Source organism: Molothrus ater, chromosome 2 (genome assembly GCF_012460135.2).
Source record: "Molothrus ater isolate BHLD 08-10-18 breed brown headed cowbird chromosome 2, BPBGC_Mater_1.1, whole genome shotgun sequence".
NCBI classification, from domain to species: domain Eukaryota; kingdom Metazoa; phylum Chordata; class Aves; order Passeriformes; family Icteridae; genus Molothrus; species Molothrus ater.
The window spans coordinates 15558450-15582726 of NC_050479.2; the positions used below are offsets into that span (position 1 = coordinate 15558450).

The following is a 24277-nucleotide window of genomic DNA, read 5'->3' on the forward strand; positions in this document are numbered from 1 at the left end:
GGAAACAGTGTTTTAATTGCACTTTTAAGACTTATTTGTCCTTCTACTTGAGCCTTGCTTCTCAATCTTCCAAAAAAAAGCATACAACTCAAGCAGACTGTTCTAGAAACTGCCAAATCCTCAGCTAATGTGCTGCTCCCATTGCTCACTTCTTCCTTTCTACCCTTTTTAGAATCTCTTTCAAAAAACCCCCAAAACATCAACAAGACTAAAACTGGGGCTTTTTTTTATTTGCTTCTTGGAGCAGTAAAGGTTGTTTCACTTATTATTGGGGGGAAAAGGTAAAAACCAAGGGCAATCAGGAACTGATTCTCTCATACACTGACATCTCAGGCCAGGATGTTCCCCTTAACACCTACTGTTCCAAGTCAAATTCTTTAATATAATTTTTATATTTCAGCTTACAAGGTGCTTATTTCCATAATTTTAGGTGCTTGGTTTGTTAAATCTGAGAATTGCATGGGATTTGCATGCTGGAGAAGTCTCTACTAAATAGACTTAATGTGTTAAATGGCCTTGCAATGTGCATGACCCTGTGCACTCTTCCCCCTTAGTCTCATACTGCTTTCCTGAAACCCTGCTAGGTTTGGATGAGTGTGTTGAGCTTTTGATTTCTAGATATCATTAACTTGCAGAAGTCTGGGGGTATCTTCTTGTTCTAATGTGATTATGAAATATTTCACAATCTCTTCTGTTTCAATTTAACCATGAAAAACTGTGTTTAACATTAATGAAGGACATAGCACAACAAGGAAGATAAAGGCCCTCATGTTCGGCTTCAATATTTAAAGGAGGACACTTAGATCCACTCTGCTGTCTTACAGTGGTATATACCCTGTTCTTTACAGAGAGCAAAGTCTCTGGAGGCTGTAGGCTTACTAGTCTTGTGAAGAAAATATAGCAGATCATCTGATTTCAAAGACTGTCCTTGTGCAATTCCAGGTTTTGTTAAGGCTTGGTATAACATAGCTTCAAATTCTGCCAGAACGTTGGCAGCTTCTCCAGTATTGTCAAGCATTTTACATCTCGAGCCCCTGCAAAAGCAGACACTTGGGAACCAGTACAGGCTTTTTTGGTACTTGGAGAATACCTCTTTGATACTTCATTGGGTTTTTTATTATTATTATTATTATTACAATTCCTTCTTAATCAGGCTTTAAGTGTTTTTCTGAGATTAATTCAGACTGCCTGAATGAAGAGAATGGAATACAGAGTTACTCCAGCAGTAACTAGTCTGTGGTTACATAGCAAGGTGGCACATCAGCAGTTATGGGCACCCCTGACTCCAAAAGATATTAGAAACCAAAAGTTCTGATTTAAAGAGCCTGGTAGTTATGCATGTTAAAAAAGAAACACATTTTTCAACCATTAGAAGAGACATCTGGAACTGTCTGCACAAATAAATTAGGGGGGGTGGGGATGTGTGCAGGAGGTTTTATAGTTAAGAGTTTCCAAGTTGGAATTCATGTGCTCCAGACACCATGGAGCATCAAAACACTGCAACTGATGGTGGAAGCTGGAACTCTGGAAACTAAGGACACTGGTGGGAGACTTAATTTTAAGTAGCAGAATTGCCAGTTAAAATAAAAAGCTTTTCATATGTTTAGTTTATTGTACTTAATGATTTCATGGGGAGTTTTTTTGATTTTTTTTTTAGGTTGTTCACAGAGACCTGAAGCCTAGCAATATTCTTTATGTTGATGAATCTGGTAATCCAGAATCAATTCGAATTTGTGACTTTGGCTTTGCAAAACAACTGCGAGCAGAAAATGGTCTTCTGATGACTCCATGTTACACTGCAAATTTTGTTGCACCAGAGGTAAAACTCAGGATAGTTTATATGCCTTGATATATTTTACTGGGATTTTTTTGCTAGATACATTTTGTTATTGTTGTTCTTGTGTAACAAGTAGAATCAATCTGTAAATAGTAAAAATTTGAAATTTTACCATTTTTATAGCATAATCAAAGCATTTCTAAGCATTTTTTTCAGAAAAAATATTTGTCTCCCTCAGGTTTTAAAGAGGCAAGGTTATGATGCGGCCTGTGACATATGGAGCCTTGGTGTTCTACTTTATACCATGCTCACTGGGTAAGGGTGATTATAATTTGCTTTGCTATAGAATAAACCAATGCAAGCAAAACCAGTAATAAATGTAGGCCCACTGTTGCAGATGTTTCTATCAAAGCACTGATTAATCTCATCTTTGGGGTTGAGAATATGCTTCGCCTTTAGTAAAATCCAAGTTTTCAGGGACTGATGTGAAAAAATCTTTGCTTCTATTGTCTCCTCTCTTTCAGGGTTTTCATCTCTGCTTAAAGGTGATTTTGCACTAAGAATTTATTGTTTCATATGAAAATTAAAAGATAGATTAAGCATATATATTGAAGAAAATACAATATTGTTGCAATACAATTACAATGCATTAAGGCATGTTTGTGTGCAAAATCCAGCCACTGAATGTTTGAAGTGATGCAGTTAGAATATAATAAATTCAACAGAAAGGCATTTGTATATGCAGCAGAAATAAATTGTATAAAAGCTTATAAGAAATTCAACTATAGTACCAGAAGTTCAAAATAAAATCTATTTAGCAGATGCAATAGCAACTATCTTTTTATGCTAGATTATTCAGATTGCCACTTTGGTAAAAGTTAACATCATCAAGGATTTTCATATTTTAAAATAAATAAGTGACAAACATACTTGGTTTTAAGTGTATCTCTTTTTTGGTTGGGGGCATTCTGGTAGCAGCAAGAGTATGTATAGTCAAGCAAGGAAAACTGGTGCACCTTTCTTCCTCTGGCATTAAACCAGCATTTATTCTTTCTCAGATATTTAGATTTACTACAGAATGGATTGGTTTAGTACTTCACTAGAATATGAAAGCTTAAGGAATACTTTCTGTAATTCAGGAACCACCAGTATTTGAACTGCTATAGGAAAAAATCTGCTTTTCAGACCAGATACAGAGGAAATACATGCAATAAGAACAGATCTATAGTCAGTGCCACGTATTTTCACATGTTAAGAATAAATTCTTTTTACAGCTGTTTAACTATTTGTTGCCTATAATTATGTTGAACTTGCAGTCAGATTTATAATACTGAGACCCAGGTTATGGAAGTTGCTAACATTGAATTTGTTTGGTTAAATAGCTACACTCCTTTTGCAAATGGTCCTGATGACACCCCAGAGGAGATTTTGGCCCGAATAGGAAGTGGAAAGTTCTCCCTCAGTGGTGGTTATTGGAACAGTGTTTCAGACACAGCTAAGGCAAGTATATTTGCTTTTTCTCTTGGGGAATCAGGGATAGATTGCAATGTAACATTATTGATTATAATGTATATGTTGTATCATAGATGATTGGCTAAGTTCCACCCACTGTTATATTAAAATACTGATCTAATCCCTTATGTGCCTAGAATTTTGTTTCCTGTTTTTGATCTGTTCATGTTTCAGCAGTCACTTGCATGTAGGAGGAAAGAACAGGTGTGACTTACACTGCAGCAGTTAACAGCTGTCCTTAGAAATATTGTGTGTTCTGTCAGTGTTCATACACACAGTTATCCATGGTAAGGAGTGCTTTGATAAAACTTCATGTGGAAGCATGACATTCAAAAGTCATACAGGTAGTCTACATCATGATAATGAAAACCAATGAAGTATTACATTTTTGAGAATTCTGGTTTTGACAGCAAATAGACTCTGAACTTCAGTGTGCAATATCCTCTCTGCCCCTTCTATATGGATGCTTAAAATGCTAAAATTTTCCGTGTTTAATTGGATACCTTCCTTTTCTGTTACACTGTTAGCATTGCTGGGTGGTTTTTCATTTGTTTTAAATGGACATGATGAACGTATTTTTATACCTCTAGAATCTTCTATAGTTTGAACTATTAATCTGTTTTAAAGTTGAAGTTCTGCTGTTATTTCCATTGACCTTTGTTGACAGGACCTTGTTTCAAAAATGCTTCATGTTGACCCTCATCAAAGACTGACTGCAGCTCAAGTTCTCAGTCACCCCTGGATAGTTCACTGTGACCAGTTGCCTCAATACCAGCTGAACAGGCAGGATGCTCCCCATTTAGTGAAGGTAAGTAGATATTTTTTCAGCTTGCTGTTTAGCCAAAATCAGTGTAAACAAAATAGGTTTGTTTTTAAGGTTGGGGGTAGCATGTGTGTCTTCTAAATACTGTGAAAAAGTTGTTACAAGTGGATGTTGCACTAAGCCGTAAAATGAACTTGGAATATGTAATAGGATTTAATGTGAAACCACTTACAGGTGATAAATCTAATAAATTGGAAAAAAAATTAATTTTCTTGAGTTTGAAATCTATTGGGCCCAATCTATTGGGCTTACTTACACTGGAAGGTTTAGGTGCTTTTAAAAACCAACTTAAATAATTCTTCCTCAAGTGAAAAATATGAGGTGACTATAAGGGAGCTGTAAACTCATTTGTTAACTTTACAGTTTCAGAGGAGAGTACTTGCCAGTAACTGAAGGAAAACAGAATACTTTGTGATCACAGTAAAAGCTGAAGTCAAAAGGGCATTGTTAATTACTATAGTATCACACTTCTGCACTCTGTCTGAAACAACCTGGAACTTTTTCACTTTGAATAAGCAGAGGAAAATCAAAAGAAATTGAATTCCACTTCTTTGTATTCAACCTTGTTTTCAGTCCTACTTTCAAGAATCTCTTGTGCAACATAAAAGGGATCTGAAGAATATAATTAACACTCTCTCTGAGTCAGCTACTAGAAAGTTCTAGCATCCAAAACACAAGTGGGAAGTGGGGGAGTTCTATCCCAGAGCTCACAACTTTCTAATTTTTTTTTTTAATTAATTTTATGTGTTGAATAATGTGGGTGATTTTTAAATATTTTGTTGGAAACTGAAATAGTTATTTAAGTGATAAGCAGAGACAGTCTACCAATGGGATTTCATTCCCCAGCTCTTTTGCACAACATAGTGATAGAACTTAATTTGGCAACCTAGGTTATACCTTCTGGGTTTGACTCCAAGCAATCTAAAACTGTTTATTACCCTAAAAACCACTCACTCCTAGCACTGCTAGGACTTGAGTAATGCAGTAGCATGTTTCTGTTTTGTAGATGAAAATAGACTGAAAGTTGAAACCTGTTCAGCGTTTCTGGCATTTAGCACTGCTGTAGTGTGTGCATCAGTCACAACGTACTCTTACTGTTCTTTTCCCCTCTATCCCACAGGGTGCAATGGCAGCAACTTACTCTGCTTTGAATCGTAATCAGTCACCAGTTTTGGAGCCAGTTGGCCGTTCTACTCTTGCTCAGAGGAGAGGTATTAAAAAAATTACCTCAACAGCCCTGTGAAGTGACCTCAAGCAGACACTTGGTACCATGGCATAAGATGATAGCACAAATCATGGCGACAGGTAGCACATATCTGACAGATACCTGCAAGCACACTCTGTCCCAGCTGGTACCTATAATGCTGCTGCTCCTGCTGCTGCTACTGCTTTCATCTACTCTCGCTTTAAACTGTTGATGGCAAGTTACTGATCTTACTGGAGCTGCAAATGGAGTGACAAGTGGAGACAGTGAAAATTACCGTGTTCGCGACTGAGTAAACCAGAAGAATTACAAATGCCACCTCTGTCAAAAATACACTGAATAAAGCACTCTGCACCACATAGCATTATTTTTATAAGGAATATTTTTTTTGTCCCCTAAAATATTCTTTGTTACAGGTCGAGATGGACAGTTTATGTTAAGCACTTAGCTTAAACAATCTGTTTATATTAGCACTATACATTGTGCCATCCAACATTTTGTATGTTTTTGTAAACAGTTCACAAGCAGTACATTTCCGTGCTGTTTTCTTTAATGTATACATGCCTTGTTTTACTTAGATATTATTAATCATTATGACAAGTAAGTCTGATTAAACAGTTCACCTGGATTAATCAGTATTGTTGGACAGCTCTAAAAGAAGCCTGACTGTTAAACAGCTATTGAATGTAATACTATGGATAAGTAGTTTTCCTTGCCTATGTCTTTTCTACATTTCTGTGTTTTTGATGCCACATGTCACATTATAAAATGTAAACAATGAATCTCTCACCATACTATATATCCTATAGGTAATGTAACCCAGAGAAAAGATAACTTTCTCCATTTCTCACTGTCTTTGTTACCCCTCCCCTCCCTTTTAGTCTCTCCCATCTAATCTCTGGACTCAGGAATTATTGCTAAATACTTTCTGATAGAGGACATTTCTATATGGTTTATTCTTATAATCCATTGTTAATATTTTATCTGTATGTGACTTTTGTTTAAGCTGCAAAGGAATTGTTTAGTGAATGAATGTTGGCATTATAGAAGAAAGGCAACATTTGAAGATAAAGCAAAACATATTGGTCACTAATAAGCAGCAGTCTGCAAAGAGTAGATTTAAACTGCATTCATTGCAGTTGCAAAACTGATGGATCTAATGGTCTGTCAGTTTCTTACTGATAATTTCAATTGACTTCAAAGCAAAATGAGGGGCAGGACATAAAGATCTGTTTGGTTAGAATAGGGTCATTCTAATTTACCCTGAAAATAGTGTCATCCCAGACAGGTAAGATGAAGCCATTCAGAGGGAACATTCTCACTTTTCCACAGATGGAGGTGAGTTGGTAATGAGGGTGGAAGACTCACTTTAAATACTGGTATAAACTTTTAATATTCTTGGCTTCTTGTTGTCTAAAGTGATTAAAGGCCCATCTTGATGGCTTGTCTTGATAAGATGAAATTTCCCAAATGAGAAGGGGCACTGGAATGTGTTTGAATACAGCGAATGTTCCATTCCACCAAAATTACAGGCTGTGTAAAGTCCTTCCAGATGTGAAATGATTTTGGGAATTCTAGCTTTAATAAAATACGGATCTGGGTGAATGGCTGTTGGTGAACAATGCAATTTTGTGTTTTGCATAAGAAGGTATTTTCTTGGCTTAGTGGAATTAACTTTCTTTTACAGTGATTAATTGGCTTATTTCCCTGAAATTATCAGTGATTTATTGAAAGGAACAATCATCTTTGACACCACAGATTTGCTCTGGATGGGAAGGTTTCTTCTGCCAGAATTTTTGAGTTCCTTGGGGAAGCTTCCTTTGCTAGATCTGCAAATGATCCCACTTTTATTGCCCTTAAAATTTTGCTAAATATTTAATCCATGATATAATTGTGAAGAAATTTGTTTTATAAACAAGGATTCTTAAATTAGCCTAGCTCTCAGAAGTTTGAAAACACAGCTCTTCCGAAGCAAACAGTATTTTTCCCTTACTTGGTGCTCTAACACTGAAGTTCCCTTTAACTGTACAGATGCATCTACCCTTCCTTCAAGAAACATTTTTAAGTAGAGGCAGAAAAAGGCCATCTTTATTTTTTTTTTGACAATGTCAGCAGTTCCAGAGGAATTTAGTAAAACCTTACCTCTCAAAAAATGTATTTTTCAGCTCTGTGAGCAATTTTATATCAGGCTTCTCAAAATCTGGAAACTGTACTTTCTGGTGGCTTTTATGGTGTTAATTAGAAGATTGTCATATCTAGTCAACCAAATTATTTAAATGCTGTTGAAATAAAAGGATGGCAGTATTTGCCAGTGTGTCAGTAATAACATTTCACTTCAGGAAGGAGTTCCTACCCTGTTCAGTGTGTGTCTATAGGTACCTGGCAAAGAACAGACCAAAAAGAGGAAGTGTTTAAGCTGCCTCACTATTGGCAATGTCCATATTAAAATAATATAAAAATACTTTCAGTAGTTTTATTGTAGCCTTATTTTGTGGTCCTCAAACTCATTAGTCAAATAGTGAAGCAAAGTCAACTCCTGCGTTTATGTATCTACACTCTCAAGTAAGCTGTTAATTTAGTCTAGACTTTACAAATGTTGCTATTAAGTCATGTATATATATCAGAGGATGAACATTTTAAATTGTAGCAAAACAGGAAAATTTAGCACACCCTAAGCTGAATGTGTTGAAGTCTAGATCCACTATATTTTGAAATTACTTTCTAAACCAAGGTATAAAGGGCCTGCCTAATCAGGGAGGTGTATTTTACAGCCAGGCATGGTTTATGTACCTTACTTCCTGGTTTGGATCCATGTTCATGACTTCCATTTTTTTTATGTTTTTATAGCTGCAGTTGTTATAACCTGTAAAGAAATCCACATAATGCTTCTCTGAGTCTCAGCACTTTTCTGTTAGAATGTGAGTTTATGACACACTGTGTACATGCATTGCTGGACTGCTGCTTGGTCTGCAAAGCAAAGCAAGTGACTCAGAGAGTCATAGAGGATAAAAAAAGAGAATGCAGATACAAGTGAATTTTTCTATGTGTTGACCATGGTTTGTTTTTAATTTTTTTAGTGTGAAATTACCATTTACTGTGCTTGAGAGCATGAGGGAACAGAGGGAAGAGTGAAGTTGCAATACCTATTAAATGCCATCTATGTCCAGTAATGGCAAAGTTCTGTGTTCATAATCACTATAACGTTGAGTAAAACTTAAAAGGAGTTTTTCAAGAAAATAGTTAAAGCTTTTTTCTGAAGAGACAAGGCCATAAGAAAATAGATTTACGTGTCTGGGATTTGTGTGTGTGTGTGTGTGTTTTGCTTTTGTAAATGTGGTGTTACCAACTAAAGCTGTGCTTTTCTATTACTGGAAGGAAAGGATTCAAAATGTGCTGGCCCTTACTAAGCAGCAGTGGTTAATAGATAAATTTTCACTTATGAAAATGATGTAAATGATTAGCTTTATCTTGATACTCTTGACCTAATCAAAGGGAAGGTGTACTTATGAGGGATGTAATTATTTTGCAACCTAGTTGGGGGGGGAAGTCTACTTAAACAATTTTTAAAAAATTACAAAATCACAGATAAAATATTTTTCTACGATTCTATACAATCATACTTTATACTAGTTTTCTCAGCATGGCATGTAAGTGAGTCTAAGGTACTGTTCCAGAAAATCAGTGGTATTGTACCTTGTTCTAGACCATTATAATAGCATCTGTTAGATGCTTGGCACTGCTGTCATAGAATGAAATGCTAGTTTAAAAAAATTAATTGTACTGAATACTTTAAATGATTGTTTTATTCAGAGTCTGATCTAAGAGATGTTCCAATCATGCTATTAATGTGTAATTAAAACTGTTCCAGATGTAACTATGAACAGTTTTGGAAAGTATCATTGCTTGTTTTCCTGTCTAATGGCAGGTTTTGTAGTCTTCAAAAGAAATTGAAATTTCTACTATGAATAAACTTTGAAACATCTTCAAGGGTTGTTTTGTGTAATCATTTGTTCTGACCAGTTATGAAAGTCATTGACTGTTCATCACTAACTCTGAATTACCTTCACAGCACACTGAGCGTGCTTTGCCAGCCAGAAAGGGTTTGTAAAAAGCAAGTGTCCTGACATTGCAGCATGTTGAGGAAGGTAAAGATGGTAAAGAAAAAACTCCTGTTCAGCTGGTGCTTATAGACCTGATCTAACATACAACAAGACCACAGTGCAAGGATATTGTCTTTAAAGACCCTGTCAGATTCCAGTCAACTCTAAAGTACCACTTAATGGGAGGCTGCTAAATGGCACTTGCAATGCTGCATTGCTCTGGACACCGAAAATATGGGCATGTTGGATAATTAATGCACTTTGTAAACATTTGAAACATAATAGTATATGCAGAAGCACTCCATAAACAACAGGCCTATGTTTTAGCAGCTCATACAACTTGGAAGCTTACAGCTGTGATTCTTCTTAACCTTACAGCCTGGAAAAGATGGGAGATTTTCAAAGGTTGCATAGTGTACAAAACATTACAGTAATTGTGATAGAGGATTTGTGAGGAATGTTGCCAGAGGTTTTGCTAAGTGTACCAGAAGAAAGGCCTCAGGTAGCATGGAGAGGTTTGGCAATGGATACTGTGATTTCCTCAGTGACATTCATACCTGGGATCAGAGGTGTGCATAGCTGTAGCCCTTTGTTCACACAAGGCTTTATGCTGCCTGCCTAAAAACATTTTTTAATTTATTTACAAGTAAACTGTATCATTTGTAAACTCCAGAAACCATGCAAAGGCAGAAAGGGGGGCTGGTATACCACAGCTCCTGCTGTCAGCCTTCCTCACCTTCATACCCTCTGATTTACAGAATCATAGAATAGTTTGGCCTGGAGTGGAGCTTGAAAATCTGATTCCAATCCCCTGCCGTGGCAGCGACACCTCCCAGCAGAGCAGATGCTCGGGGCCTCATCCCGCCTTGCCCTGAGCAGCTCCGGAGATGGGGCACCCACAGCTTCTCTGGGCAGCCTGTGCCAATGCCTCACCACCCGCACAGTAAAGAATTTCTTCGGAATGTCTCATCTAAACCTACTCTCAATTTGAACCCGCTCTTCCTAATTCCGTCACTACGAACGCCTGTAAATAGTCTTGCCCCATCTTTCCTGGCAGGTACTGCGGGTACTGGAAGGAGTTGTCCCTAACACCGCTGCCCCCGAGCGCCGTGCGGTGTCCCGGGGCTGCCTGGGTGCGCACTGCCCGCTCCTCCTGCTCCTTTTCCTTGCACTCCACCAAAGAACGCCCAGCAGTGCCCAGGCGGAGCCCTTCCCGGAGCCCTTCCCGGGGCCCTTCCCGGGGCCCTTCCCGGGGCCGTTCGCGGGGCCGGGGCGGGGAGCGGGGACGGGGAGCGGGGCCGGGGAGCGGGGCCTGGGCGCGTCCGGCGCCGCCGGAGTCCGCCGTGCCGCGGGGGGGCGCTGTGGCCGGGTCGGCGCAGCGGCCGGAGCGCAGCGCACGAGCCCGCGCAGCCCCGGCCCCTCCGCTGGTCCCGCCCGGAGCCGCCGCCGAGCCCGAACCGCCGCCCCCGCCCGGAGCCCCTCCCGCCGCCCCTCCCGCAGCCCCTCCGCGGCGGAGCGTTCGGCGCCATGCCCAAGAATAAAGGTGAGTCGCTCTTTCCCTCCGCCGGGCCCGCGGCGGCGCGGCCGGGGCCGGGCGCGGTCTCGCAGGGCAGGCCCTGGGGCCCCTCACGTGGGCGCCGCCGGAGCCCGGAGCCCGCAGGCGGAGGGGCCCTCCCGGCAGCCCGGCGGGTCCCGGGCCGGTTCCGCCTGCCGGGCGCGCTCCGGAGGCCTGCTGAGGCCCGGCCGGGAGCGGGAGGCCCTGCCCGCGGCTCGCTTGTCAGGAGCGGCCCTGCCGAGGAGGCGGCCGGGCCCCTCCGTGCCCTCGCTGCCGCTTCCCTTCTTTCGTACTCCGGAAAGGAAACGCAGAGACCGTGAGGGAAAGGGAGCAGCAGATTTTAACAGCGGGGCGAGTATGAGCTGCTCTTATGCTCTTCGTGAAGAGCATCTAATCCTGTTGCCACGTGTGTGCCTTTTAAAAAGGGCAGCTTCACTCGGAGGGTAAGCTTCCTCTTGAGTATTTCAGGGATTTCAGCAGCACAGTAACTGAAGTTATTCATCTGCTCTTGAAGATGACGTGCATCAGGCTATCCCACCGCTAATTTTGAGGTATTTGGTAGCAGGGATCACAAAAACTGAAAATGGCCATCTTGTGAAAATCATTTTGAAGGCTGCTGTCACTCCAGAGCAACCAGGACAGCTTAAACAGTGGAGAGTCCAATGTTTAATTACTTTGTTACTACCCAGATAAAAATTCAGACTTAAAAGTTAGCAAAAAATCTGGATCTGGGTGGGATACTTAAAATTGTCATTTAGAATGCAAGCATAAAAATCTCCATAAGTCTGACTTTTTTCATTCACTGTATCCAGAGACAGTAACACCTGCTTTTTACTTCTTCCACTTAATTTAGGCAAAGGAGGTAAAAACAGGCGACGAGGTAAGAATGAGAATGAATCAGAAAAAAGAGAACTGGTCTTCAAAGAAGATGGGCAAGGTGAGTTTTTAACTATAGTATGGCAATGTCATTGTTTTCAGTCACATACTGTAAGTGACAGAATAGAGAGAGGTATTCTTATTGGGGTTGTATTTGAATTCCAAATGACATATTGAATGTAAGAGAAAGACAGTAGGAAAAGGAGAATTTTCAATACCTTCACTGCTTAAGAATGACGTTTTCCTCTTCTTGAACTTAGTGCATGCTCTGTGTAAAACATCACTTAAACATTTCCTAGAAACCTCTTTATAGCTTGGTGTTAGGGTCTGTGAGCAGCTGGCTTGGCAGATGTGGTTCAGTTTTGCCAGTAATTGTCCCTGGGATACACAGTCCCACTTTCTGTTCTGTATGGACTCTAACATCTCTTGGACCCTTCACTGAGCTCCCTGAAGTCACTGATGTGGCAGAGCAGCTCATCTCACTGTTCTGTCCCCTGGTTCATTTGGCTCCTGGGCTGAAGTCTAGCAGTTATTGAAACAGGAGCAGTAAGTGGGATGCTGTGTGGTGAAGTAAGGCATAGGAGAGTTCATGGGGGATGACTGGGATTCCCATCTGCCCTGCCTTTGGTGACAGTGAGCTCACCTCCCTTTCAGCTTGCCCTGCCTTGTGTGTCACACTCTGGTGGTTGCTCACATAATGTGAGTGCTTTCCTAGTAACCAATTAATCAGTTGGTTTGTTAGAAATATGGGAAGGGTACTGATTTAAATCACTGTAGAAGTGCCACTGAACAAATTTCTGGTATTTTGTATTGGTTGTAAGCAGAAAAGGAGTTTATTTTTATGTACATCTGAAACTTAAGATTCTTTACATCTCTGAAGCAAAATCTATTTAATGAAACATTATTCTCAGTTATGTACAGTCTCCTGGTTCACTGGACTGTCTAATTTGTGTGAAGTTCTCCAGTATGTGATTTTTTTGCAGCTTGGTGAGGGAGAAAATGAAATACAAGGTGAAGAGATTGAGGGTGGGGTTAGAGAGGTGCTTCACAGACCTCAGCTGAAGTCTGCTGTTTGCCTTGCCTTGCAGTGTCTGATAAGGGTTCTGTCCTTTCAAGGACAGAGGGGTGCTGTCCACAGAGCCTCTGCAAGAGGGATTCAGAGTCTCAGTGGGTAGCTGTACAGGGCATGCAGCTTTCTCCTGCCTCAGTGACACCACTGAGGTGTTGTCCTTTAAGACAGGTGCTGTGATGTTGTCATGTACTTAAATACTTTGAGTGTGACTCAGTAGCTCTGAGATTTTCTGTAGCAAACATTTGAGAGGGAACGAAAGGGTGGATGCAACCAAGAAGGAGCAGTATTTGAAAATGTTAACATCAACAGTGATACAAAACTGTGATACATTCAGCAGCCTGTGTGGGTGCTTGAAGCTCCTGTCAGCAGTTCATGTTTGATAAAATATTACAGCAGATTTGGGTTACAGTGGGAAAGTTATTGGTTGTGTCTTGAAGCTGGATTTGTTCAGAAGTTTTGCTCTGTGGCACTATGGGACATAACTTAGTGGTGGACTTAACTGTGCTGGGTTAATGGTTGTACTTGTTGATCCTAAAGATCTTTTCCAGCCTAAACGATTCTGTGTTTCTCTATGTTACCATCTCTTTCAGAATATGCCCAGGTGATCAAGATGTTAGGCAATGGAAGACTGGAGGCATTATGTTTTGATGGTGTGAAGAGGTTATGTCACATTAGAGGGAAGCTAAGAAAAAAGGTAATTCTGAAGCATTGCAATAGGAAACAGTGACATTAAGCATCATATGTAATTGTAAAAATTTACATATGTAGCTTGTTACAAAAACAAATATTTCTACTGCACTTAATATTTTAAACTACTTTTTTTGATAGTAAACTAGTCTGTCCTTCTGTTTCCATTGCTGACACAAGAATAGGCAGTCTTTGGCTCTTGGGTGAAGCTCACAGTTGAAGGGCTGCCTTTCCATGTGCATTTTTCAGGGGAAGGTTTTTATGGCTGCTTATTAAATACAAGCTTTTCATATTCTAGAAAATTATACATATCTAAAATACTAAAAATCTCCCTAATTGCAGATTAGGAGCTTGGTGACTATTTAGAAAATACACCTCCAATGCCATTGTTTCATTGTCCACTTCATCCATTCCCAAAATATTTCTGTTGGAAGCTAGTCTGCAAAGATTTGTACCTTCAGGGATATCAGGTGTAAATGTTTGCATTCTTAAGTTTGCCATCTTCAGATGGTGTCCCCTCTGGCCCTTGTTAGGTGTTACATCTTCCTGTCCTCTGCTGGTGTATGGTAAGGAGGAGGTCCCTCAGTCTGTTTCCAATGAAAGCAGACTTTCACTGTCTTCATTCTGGATTGTTCCATTTTTTGGACAGCACTGAGTGCATGTGTCTTGGGATCAGTGTAAGCAGTGCTATAGTTGACTGCAAGAAACTGTTGAAGGTGGTGGAGAATGTGCATAAATAAACACTAAGTTAACATCAACAGTGCAGGATTAATTTCTTGGTACAAAAAGCACCACTTATCTATTCCTTATGTTTAAAAGAAGGGAAATTCAACTGAAATTAGTTCAGTCTCCAAAAAAATCAAGCAGATGTGGGATAGAACTCCCGTAGAACCACCCTGTGCATTTAAAAGCATATCCTCTTCTGCAGATTTCTGTTAGCATAGTTTCTGGAAACAACTCAGTTCATTTTCTTGTGCTCTTCACTGTTCTTGTCCATCACCCCCTTCATCGGGTTTTTCTTTAATTTTTGCCCTTGAAGAGCTCACTTCACAGAGTTCACAACTTGTGCCTTGATAGAAGCTCTTCAAAGAACTCTGATTACCCTGTAATAGCTCCATAACATGTAAAAATAACTATGAGTATTTATGACCTTGGATTTGCTGTTAAAATATTAAATTGGACATTTTTAGCATTCTGGTTAGAAAATGAAGGTGGTGGCTGTAATGAAAGGTTTGTCTCTCCATAAATCTAAATGTGCAGTTTGGTTATTGTGTTGTACAACAGAAGTTGAATTTTTGTAACACTTGTTTTCTCCTTCAGGTCTGGATAAATACATCTGATATTATATTGATTGGCTTAAGAGACTACCAGGTAAAAATCCAGTATAATATGCCACTATAAGGAGTATCTTACAAGTATCTTTATTTACTGTTAAATTGCAGCAGGTTTTGTGAGGAAATTCCTGTCTAACTTTGCATTTGTATTTAGTTATGCTAAATCATGATTTTTAGTTTCCTTGTACTACAGGAAGATTGTAATGAGTAGACAAATTCTGGTTTGACTTGTTCTTTTAAATTGCACCCTGAAAGTTTGTGAGTGAAGGTGCTTATTGTCATCAAGCTTGACCTGGTTTTTTTCCCAGATGGAGCCATTTGGTGCTTGCATCCTGTGGTACAAAAGGAGATGGAGTCAAATACCAAACATTTTATGGTGACAATTAGAATTGCTTGTAATCAGAATTTTGGGTCCTTTATGTTTAGGCTTTTACCTTAAGAGGGAAATTAATCAGTAATTAGTTTGTACTAAAATTTCCAAAAATGGAGTGGCGTAACTTTACATAATACAAACAGTAATGGGAAACTGGAAACAATGGAAAGTTGTCAGGTTTTCATTAGGTGAATGCCTTTCATGAATGTTCGTGTTGTCAGCAGTTGTTGAAGATAGATTCTGCTTCTGAAATGTTCATTAGGTTTATAAAACATTTAAGATACTGTCACTTACTGTATATAATTAAGTACATAAAACTAGGAATTTTCTGGTTTTGACTTCACCAAGGGAAATATAGGTTGAATATTAGGAAGAAGTTTTTTATGGAAAGAATGATAAAGTACTGGAATGGCCTGCCCAGAGAGGTGGTGGAGTCACCATCCCTGGATGTGTTTAAAAAAAAACTGGATGTGGCACTTGGTGCCATGGTTTGGTTGAGGTGTTAGGGCTGGGTTGGACTCAATGAGTCTCTTTAAGGTCTCTTCCAACCCAGTCATTCTGTGATTCCTGATTGACCTCAACACTTCACTATATGTGTTGTCTGAAGAAAGGTTAATTTCAAAGGCATGAAACTGAGCTTGTCAAGTTGTTGAATACTCGAGATTTCTCATTTGTCTCAAACTCTCTTTTGTCTTGTTGCCCAGGGAAGTTGTGGATGCCCCATCTCTGGCAGTGTTCAATGCCAGATTGAGTGCCCTGGTCTAGTGGAAGGTGTCCCTGCCCATGGCAGGGGGTTGGAAGTAGATGATCTTTAAGGTCCCTTCCAATCCAAACCATTCTGTGAATTTATAATACTTGCAATTTGAGATAATTAAGTTGTCACTCAGAAGAAATTAAAATACTCCAATGTGTTTACTTCACATTTAAAGGAACTGGAGGGGAAGGAAGAACAAGATGTTCTTCTGTAAATATTATAGGTGTTAATCCACTGTAAATAATATAGTTATAAATAATGCAGTCTGCTGAGGTTAATAGTTTTCTTTTTCCTTCTTAGATGACTAATACATTCTAATAAATTCTTATTTAGGATAACAAGGCTGATGTTATTCTAAAATACAATGCAGATGAAGCCAGAAGCCTGAAAGCATATGGGGAGCTTCCAGAACATGGTAAGAATCTTTTTACTTCAAATTGAAGTTCATGTTGGATAAGAATACTCAGTCTGTCTTGGCACAGTGTGAGTGCACTCCTTGACTTCTCCAAATTCCTTCATAGCTAAAATCAATGAAACAGACACATTTGGTCCTGGAGATGATGATGAAATCCAGTTTGATGATATTGGAGATGATGATGAAGATATTGATGATGTAAGTAGTAAATGTGTATTTTTATCATATGGTTGAAGCTCTCATCTTTGGCATTAAGCTGTTGTTAGTTCTACAGCAGGAATACATGGATGTTCAGGATAGCTCCTCAGGGACTGCCTCAGGGAGTGCTGTGGTGCATTCATGCCAGCTTTCTGTCCTCTCTCCTGTCCTACAGTCAATCCTGTGCTGACTTCTAAACCCATGGTACAGTTAGTGTCACACTGCTAAAACACACACAGAGAGCAGTCTGAAGGTGCCTAAAAGAAAATCAGTCATTTGACACCCCCCAGTTCCTCTAGGTTTAACAGCCTCACTGTCCCACCAGAACTGCAGCAATAATTAAGGAATTTGGTTTTTAAAAATAAAGGTTTTAAGTCTCCATTTTTCTTTACATAAAAACTCCAAAAAGCTGCATCCTAGTAGTTTTTCTAAAGTTAACCATAATCTTGACTGTCACAGTCACTTGTGTTACTGCTTACCACTAAACTGTAGTAATTGGTCATGCACACTCTGAAATTATAGTAGTAAAATTGTTACAATTCAAATTTTATAGTAAATTGCAGAAGTAGTATCTGCTGTGCAATGTTTTCTAAGTTGATGCACTTTAATTTACAGCTGAGATGAATGTGTGCAGGGTCAGCTGGCTGAGAGGATAAGTAGTAACTTACTGAGCCAGTGAGTTAACTTAATTGGATAGACTGCTCTAAGAATACTATTATGCTTTAATTCTTCATCTTTTTAGTCCTCTCTCTGAGTTGATAATATGACTAATTCTTTTAAAATGCTTCTATTATTCTGACTTTTTTGAGGTTATCAATATATGATTCATTAGATCAAGTATTTTAAAAATACCAAAATGCTGAAGAATTTTTTTTCAGACTTTTGAAAATTTCACTTTGGGCCTGTCAGTGGTTGAACTTACTGAAGATTTAGCTCATTGAAGCCAGTAAAACTAGTACTGCATGCTTTTAATAATGAGGCTGTTGTAAGACATCAAAGAGATAAGTAGCTGTAGGACAAATTTGCAAAGTAATGGATCTGTGTGTGGGGTTAAGTGAGAAGCTATGATTGTTTTAAAGCTTTTGTCAGCTCTTCAATAAAATATTAATATCATGCTCTAAGAAAGTAAAAGATGTAAAGAAAAGATGTGAGTAACCTCTCTGAGGATCACTGTCATATATCTGGAATGAAGTCCAGTTTCCAAGGTCATTCTTAAACAGGAGGAACTTGGTGGATCCTTTCCTTTGTTTTTTGTATCAGAAGGACGATTGGAAAGTTGCTACCTAGGGAAGTGACTCCCAAATTTGGTTTTATTTTCATTTGTGAGAATCATGGGCTAATTTGTGGCTGTTCTAGTGATGTATAATTGTATTGCAGATGCTGTGGTTATGCAGAATTGCTCACCTGTGTGACATAGTATTGTCACAGGGCTTGCAGGGACAAAAGCAGGGAGCAGTTGTTCATTTGTTAAGAAAACAGGGTATAAGCTGAAGCAAAACAGGACTGTGCTAAGTTCAGGAAGTCTCCTGTTGAACTGTAAAAATAATTTTTAAAAAGTTATTGATGAAAAATACACTTGGATGAAATACATGGTGTGGTGTTTTTGCTTTTCAGATCTAATTTGGAGCAGAGGTTTACATTCCAACTTTTTTCCTCCAAGGATTGTTCTACATTGATACTTCAATTATTTCTTGGGTGACGTCCCTTACTTTTAAGAAGACTGAAAATTCTCAGTAAAGAGTGTAGTTTGTTACATCAAAAGGATTTATTTTCAATGTTTGTTTTAAAGTATTTATATTTCTTTAGAAATGAATAACGCTGGATTATCACAAAGGTTCAATGACATGCCACAAATATTTTGTCTCTTCACCAATTAGAGCTTTTATCTCTGGATGTAAGTGAGATGCAGTGACATGGGCTGTAAAAGACTGCATTTTTCCCTCTTCTGCTTTCATCACTACAATTCCAGTTAAACTTGTATTTTGAAATAAAAATTGTTTACCCTGTAATTATCATGGATTTTGATTAAAGGCAAATAACCCAGTTCAGATTAGTATCAAATCATACTATGCAGTGTCTGTCCTTATACCCTTGCCTTGATGTTAACTTTAAAAAAGATTTTGATAATATAAGAGGAAGGCAGAAATCTGCATTTAAACTCACAATGCATGATGAATCTGCTTTTCGTGTCTAGTAGCATGCTGCTATTTTTATACTGATTTTGATAATTAAAAACACTCATTATTTCAAAGATGTCAATTTTCCATGGTGGAGGGAGGGATGGGAGAGGAGTAAAGATGAACAGTGAGCAGCATCTCAAATTTGCAATTTTTTGGAAACTGCAGTGGCTGAGCTGCAGCTGCAGACAATGAACATTGGGTGGCACCTGACTGAACAGGGAGACACAAATGCAAAGCCTTCACAGTGGGGTTTGTACTGAAAAATGCATAAAATAGGTTTTCCCCAAAGCAAATGCTTAACATTCTTGATATGTTAAACATGTAGAATATTTTTACATTATATAAAAGGTTATGTTAAGAGTAGAGTTTTATTTTAATCTGAAATTCCATACATTGTAAGGTGCAACATAAAAGCTTATGTGAACTTTGAATAACAATATAAATAAGTTTGTGTCAAAAGTAGAAAGAATCTTCTCATCCAGAATAAATCAATGAAATAGACTACTGGAAAGATTCTTGTCCACCTTCAGACTGGAGGAGTCAGTTGAGAAACTGAATAAAGACTAACATCATCATGCAAATATTATTTTGTGGTAGCCTTAGTGTCTTTGTCTTTAATAATGTATTTAACAACTCTGAAACAGATTAATGAAAAAATTCCTTTTGTGCCATAAAGATCTGATTCTTGACACTTGTATTCCTTATACAGTCTTTTTGGTATGATGTAAAGTGACTACCCCAATAGATAAAAAGAAAATGGCTTTAAATACAGAGTGGCCTCTTTGCTTTATATGTATTTTTAAGGAGATTTAAACATCCAGAGCTTTTGTAAAAATGTCTTCTCTTTTTCTTTCATTATGGTGTCTATTTTCCTTTACATGGATCAGGTACCCTGCTCTAGGAAGAACATTTTCTTAGTATTAAATAATTATTTCATGGATTTTAACTATTTGCTGTAAAAACTTGGTAAGTATTGAGGGAAAGATACTACCAGTACAGCATTCTTACTTAACTGATCTTAAATGTATGAATTTACTGTCTTTGTATGTCTGTAAGGTTCAATTGTGAAGGAACATAAATGGTGCAATGTTTCAGAAAAAGGCTTATAAAAACTCCTAAGTTCTTTGCTTTCCTCATTGTATTCTGCAGGCTAAGCAGCTCTGAGAATGGTTAAAAGCTCTCAAAGTTCTTGAGGTGTGTGCTTTCACTTGTACTAGCAGGGAGGTTAGTGATTACACTGCAGAAAACATGTACTGAAGATTCAGGTATTATGGGAACTGTACTTTGCAATCTGATATTCTGTATGTGAAATGTAAATGCATGGTCAATGCTAAGGGGAAGCAGGTACATAGTGCTGCTTGAGGGAGCCTACAGTTCTCAGTGTAACACAGACTGCAGCTGTGGGTCAGAGATGGAGCTGTTCCTGTCAGAATCAGTTCTGCTTTGTCCTGAGGTTCCTTCCAGTCTTCTTTGCTCCCACATTCGTGTCTGGCTTTACCTAAACTGCAGATTTTAGGGAAATTTCTTACTTAACTATTAATTTCTTCTTAGTGCACCAGCTAAACACCCTGAGGTTTCTACTCATAAGCTGGGCTGTATTGCCTTTGTGAGTACCCTTGGTCACCTTGTTTCTGTCCTCTGCTCAAGCTCCCTTCACAGTCTAATCTAGGCAGCTTAATATCATCCCTATTGCCTTTTTTTCCTTTGGGGCCAGAAAAACAGCTTGCACAAGAAGCTGGCTTTCCCATGTCTCTGTTCAGAGCACAGTGGTAGAACAGCAGCTGCCAGCTAGAGCATTGCAAGGTTGCTGACTCCAAAGCTGTGAAAGGCCTTCCATCTGTAAAGTATTTTCTAGATAAATTTTTAATTATTCTTGTGTGAGAATTGCAGCTGTCTTTTTCCCTAGAGTACAGAATTGAAAGCAGGGATACAAAAATTGTTCTCCCACAGCTAAAATACAAACTTTGTGTTCTCTGTTTCCCACTTCAAGGTTTTCTCTGTGATTAGCATTTTGAAAAATTATTTTTGTCCATTGTTCCAAATCTTGTCTCTTCACCTTACAATAGGGCAACTGTACTTTTGCTTGGAGAGCCCTAATGCTTCTCCACCCTAATCCTTAAATACAGTCCAGACACAGCAGCTGAAGAAGGTGTATGAGAAGCAATCTCTCGTTCCCTTCTCAAGAGGAGGAGCTGTTAACCATGGCTGCTGAGCTGTGTGCCATTTATTTGTTACTGCTGATAGGTGGTGCCATGGCTATGCTCTGCGTGTGCCAGCACGCAGGTCTGAGGTGCTGTGTGCTGGTGCCATGCAGATATGTGATACAGGCCATAAATCTCATATATGTGGTACCACATTGTACACACACACTCCTAAATCAGTGTACACATAGAAGCTGCAGAGGTTAGGCTGGCACAGGGGTTGCTTTGTCCCCTGGCTGATGTCCATGGATGGCAGTGAGCTGATGACCAAGGCTGGCAGGTTGCTCTGGGTGGTATCCAGTCACACTGCACAGGTTCTTCATGATTAACTGGTAGGTCTGGTGGCATCTCTGAGTGTGAAACAATGCTGGGACTGCTGCTCCCTGAGACCCTCTGGCCATAAGGTAAGTCCTGCTCTCAGGTGAATTGGGGTGTCAACTGTTCCTGCAGTTGAGCAAGCTCCAATCGAATCCATAATTATTTGCTGTTACTGGATATGAGTATCAGGGGACTTGAGTTTCCCTGTGGTTCCCTGGAGGTCTCAAACCCAGCTTTTCATCTGTGGACATTGTGCTATCCTATAGGCAGGCTGACTGCTTCATGGAAGAAGACTTAAAATTAGGTGAAGCTTTTTGGAAGATGTGTGGGAAGAGGGAAGCATTATCTGAAATAACGTTGTTGTAGTGTGAGTGCAGCTTTATTTGTCCCTTCAAACTTGAGGCCCATGGCTGGCTTTTCTGCAGGTAGCTGTTGGCAATGCTTTCTCATTTTGTTGCAAAACCGAGTCTTCAGAATTTACTTCTTGGGCTGTGATTGCCCTTCCTTTTGGAGAAGGAGAGAGAAGTAAGGGAGGATGCCTTGGCTTCGTTACATTTTTAATCACAGCAAGCAAGAGTCAGAGTTCCTATTGATTAATTCAGGTTATAGCTTGTGCTATCTTGCCCATCAGATTGAATGCCAGAGCTCAACATTGTGATTATAAAATGCAATCACAACCAAATAAAGAGGCAAAGTGAAAACTGTGAGTACCTTTATTTAGTAGTTGCACCTAGTTTAGTGGGACAAAAAATACTTTCAAAAAATGCACAGATTAGACTGTTCTTCATTTTTTTTCTGTGTTTGTAGAGAGGACACTTGCACAGCAGTTTTATTTATATCCAGGCTGCCAGCTCAAGGAAGGAAAGGTTCGGCAGAAGCTGACAGAGACTTGGGGCCTCTTACTGCATCGCTTACTTAGCAGTGAAATCTCTTTTGAAACCCTCTCACTGTGTTTCATAGGCATTCATTTTTCCCTCTTGCAAAAGTGGGTGGCTTGTTGTTGTGTTTCTAGGCTGTGGTGGTGTAGGAGTCTGTTCTGTGGTCACCGGCACCTGTATTCCTTAATCAGCAGTACTCTTCATTATGGTTAAATTAATGAATTTTATTCCCAGTTGAGGAAGATGATCAGCTAAATGCCTTTGTGTGCTTGGCCTCTGGAGGGAGCAGACAAACAAAAAACCAGACCTTGACATACAGGAGCAAGCAGGGTGCCTCAGCATCTCGGTAGGAAGTTTCTATTCCTGGCTTTCAGAGACTCTGAGGTGCCCATGTCTGCAGTAAGTATTGCCAGCAATGAAAATATTTTTTAGGGTTTTCAAAGTAGGTCACCTTCTTCCTAAAGAAGCAGCTGATTGAAGCATGTTAGTATGGGCTTAGGTGCACCTCTGGCACTGGCAGCAGCACACAATGGACACTTCTGTTGGCAGCTGGAGTAAATACAGCCAAGAACAGCAGAAATACTGAAGGATCCCCGTGGGAAACCCAGAACTGTGTAGGTTACTTATGTTCCACTATCAGTGGTGCTGGCTGTCAGGGAGGATCCAGTCTGTGACAGGTCCTCAAGACAGTGACAGGACATGGTGGGCACTGTGTTTAGCCTCAGTGCTTGGAGAGAAAAGCCAAGCGCTGCACAGGGCTTGAGGAAACAGCTTCTGACTTACATGACTTTGAAACTAAGTGTAGTAGACAGTGGTGGAGGCTGGAGAAAGGAGCATTAACGAGGTTTCTGAGAAAACCCTGACAAAAGACAGTTTTAGTCTTTTGCTGCCTGACCCAGTAGAAACATCCACCCTGCTCATGAAGATGTAGAGAATACAGTGATTAAAGCTGTAGTCTTGAAGACTTGTCAAGAAGCCCAAGACCCTGAAAAGGTGTGGAAGACCTTGCTGCCTTTTTACCCACTGGACAGTGACTATCCCAACTTGCCTTGCCAGGTTGCTCTGGAATACATTGGGATGTTAATAATGAGCTGTTGCAGCAGTGGCTGACCAGAGGAGTCTTGCAACGGCTCTGACACAGCGACCTTTTTGTCTTGAACAAGTGACAATATGCAGCTAGAACATAAGCTTTGATGAAAATGGCAGAAGTAGCCAATGCTAAGTAACTGTGTGATGGAATATACAGAGATGGATCTTCAGATCTGATTCTGGAAGCCCTGTTAGTTGAAAGCATCCTTAAAAATGTCCTGAGACCCATTGGTGTGCTGTCCAGTGTTACTGTATTCCTCTTGAGGGACTGGGTCCCAAGGATGGGCACCTGTGTCTCACTGTGGCTGTCAGCTGCATCCCCTTAACAGCAGCTTATACGAGTTCCAGCCTGGTAATGTGTCTGGATTGCTGCTGTTAACCAGAGTATGGGTGAGTGAGCAGAAACCTCTCCCCAAAACAGGGCACCAGTTTCACAAAGCTGTTGGAAACGTGCAACAGCCTAGGGACTGTTTCATTAGAAGTTGGGTGTGTCACCTGTAAGTGGAACAAACACTGTTACTGGTGTATTGTTATCCTGACATGGACTAGTGAAACAGTTGCTGAGAAGTGGAAAAAGCTTGTGCTTTTTTGTATTAAATTGTGCTTTAATCCTCAACAACTTCCATTTCTGGCCTCCCTCCCCAGTTTGTATTGATGCTATCATATTGCCAGGTATATGCTTTGTCCACAAATGTAGAAAGAATGATCTCAGGCTCCATGAAGGGTTTTAAACTAAACAGATGTAAAGCTACTGTTTAGGACCACAAAAGTCTAGGTTAGCTGTAATATTTAGTATAGGATAATACAGAAAATAACGTATGGTTACAAAGAAAGAGAACATAATATAGCCAATAGCTGGTTGTGTGTGTTTACAGGCAGTTTAGGTTAACACCAATAGTTACATAAGCAAGTGTTGTAGAATCAAAAAACA

General features: G+C 39.6%; 2 protein-coding genes across 3 annotated transcripts in view; both read left to right on the top strand.

Moving 5' to 3' along the window:
- The window catches only part of RPS6KA3 (ribosomal protein S6 kinase A3), a 74025-nt gene extending 64722 nt beyond the window's left edge, over positions 1-9303 (top strand). For both annotated transcript variants that reach the window (XM_036404667.2, XM_036404632.2), the window contains exons 18-22: positions 1658-1819; positions 2016-2092; positions 3160-3277; positions 3957-4097; positions 5233-9303. In XM_036404667.2, coding sequence (XP_036260560.1) covers positions 1658-1819; positions 2016-2092; positions 3160-3277; positions 3957-4097; positions 5233-5355 — 621 coding nt within the window. In that variant the 3' untranslated portion in view covers positions 5356-9303. The remainder of the gene's footprint in view (positions 1-1657; positions 1820-2015; positions 2093-3159; positions 3278-3956; positions 4098-5232) is intronic.
- A 1524-nt stretch (positions 9304-10827) lies between these two features.
- On the top strand, positions 10828-19631 carry EIF1AX (eukaryotic translation initiation factor 1A X-linked). The gene is made up of 7 exons (XM_036388310.2): positions 10828-10959; positions 11825-11908; positions 13510-13613; positions 14927-14977; positions 16401-16482; positions 16589-16680; positions 18295-19631. Exons 1-7 carry the CDS (start codon positions 10944-10946, stop codon positions 18298-18300), a joined length of 435 nt encoding a protein of 144 aa, XP_036244203.1. The 5' UTR covers positions 10828-10943; the 3' UTR covers positions 18301-19631.
- The last annotated feature ends 4646 nt before the right edge of the window (positions 19632-24277 follow it).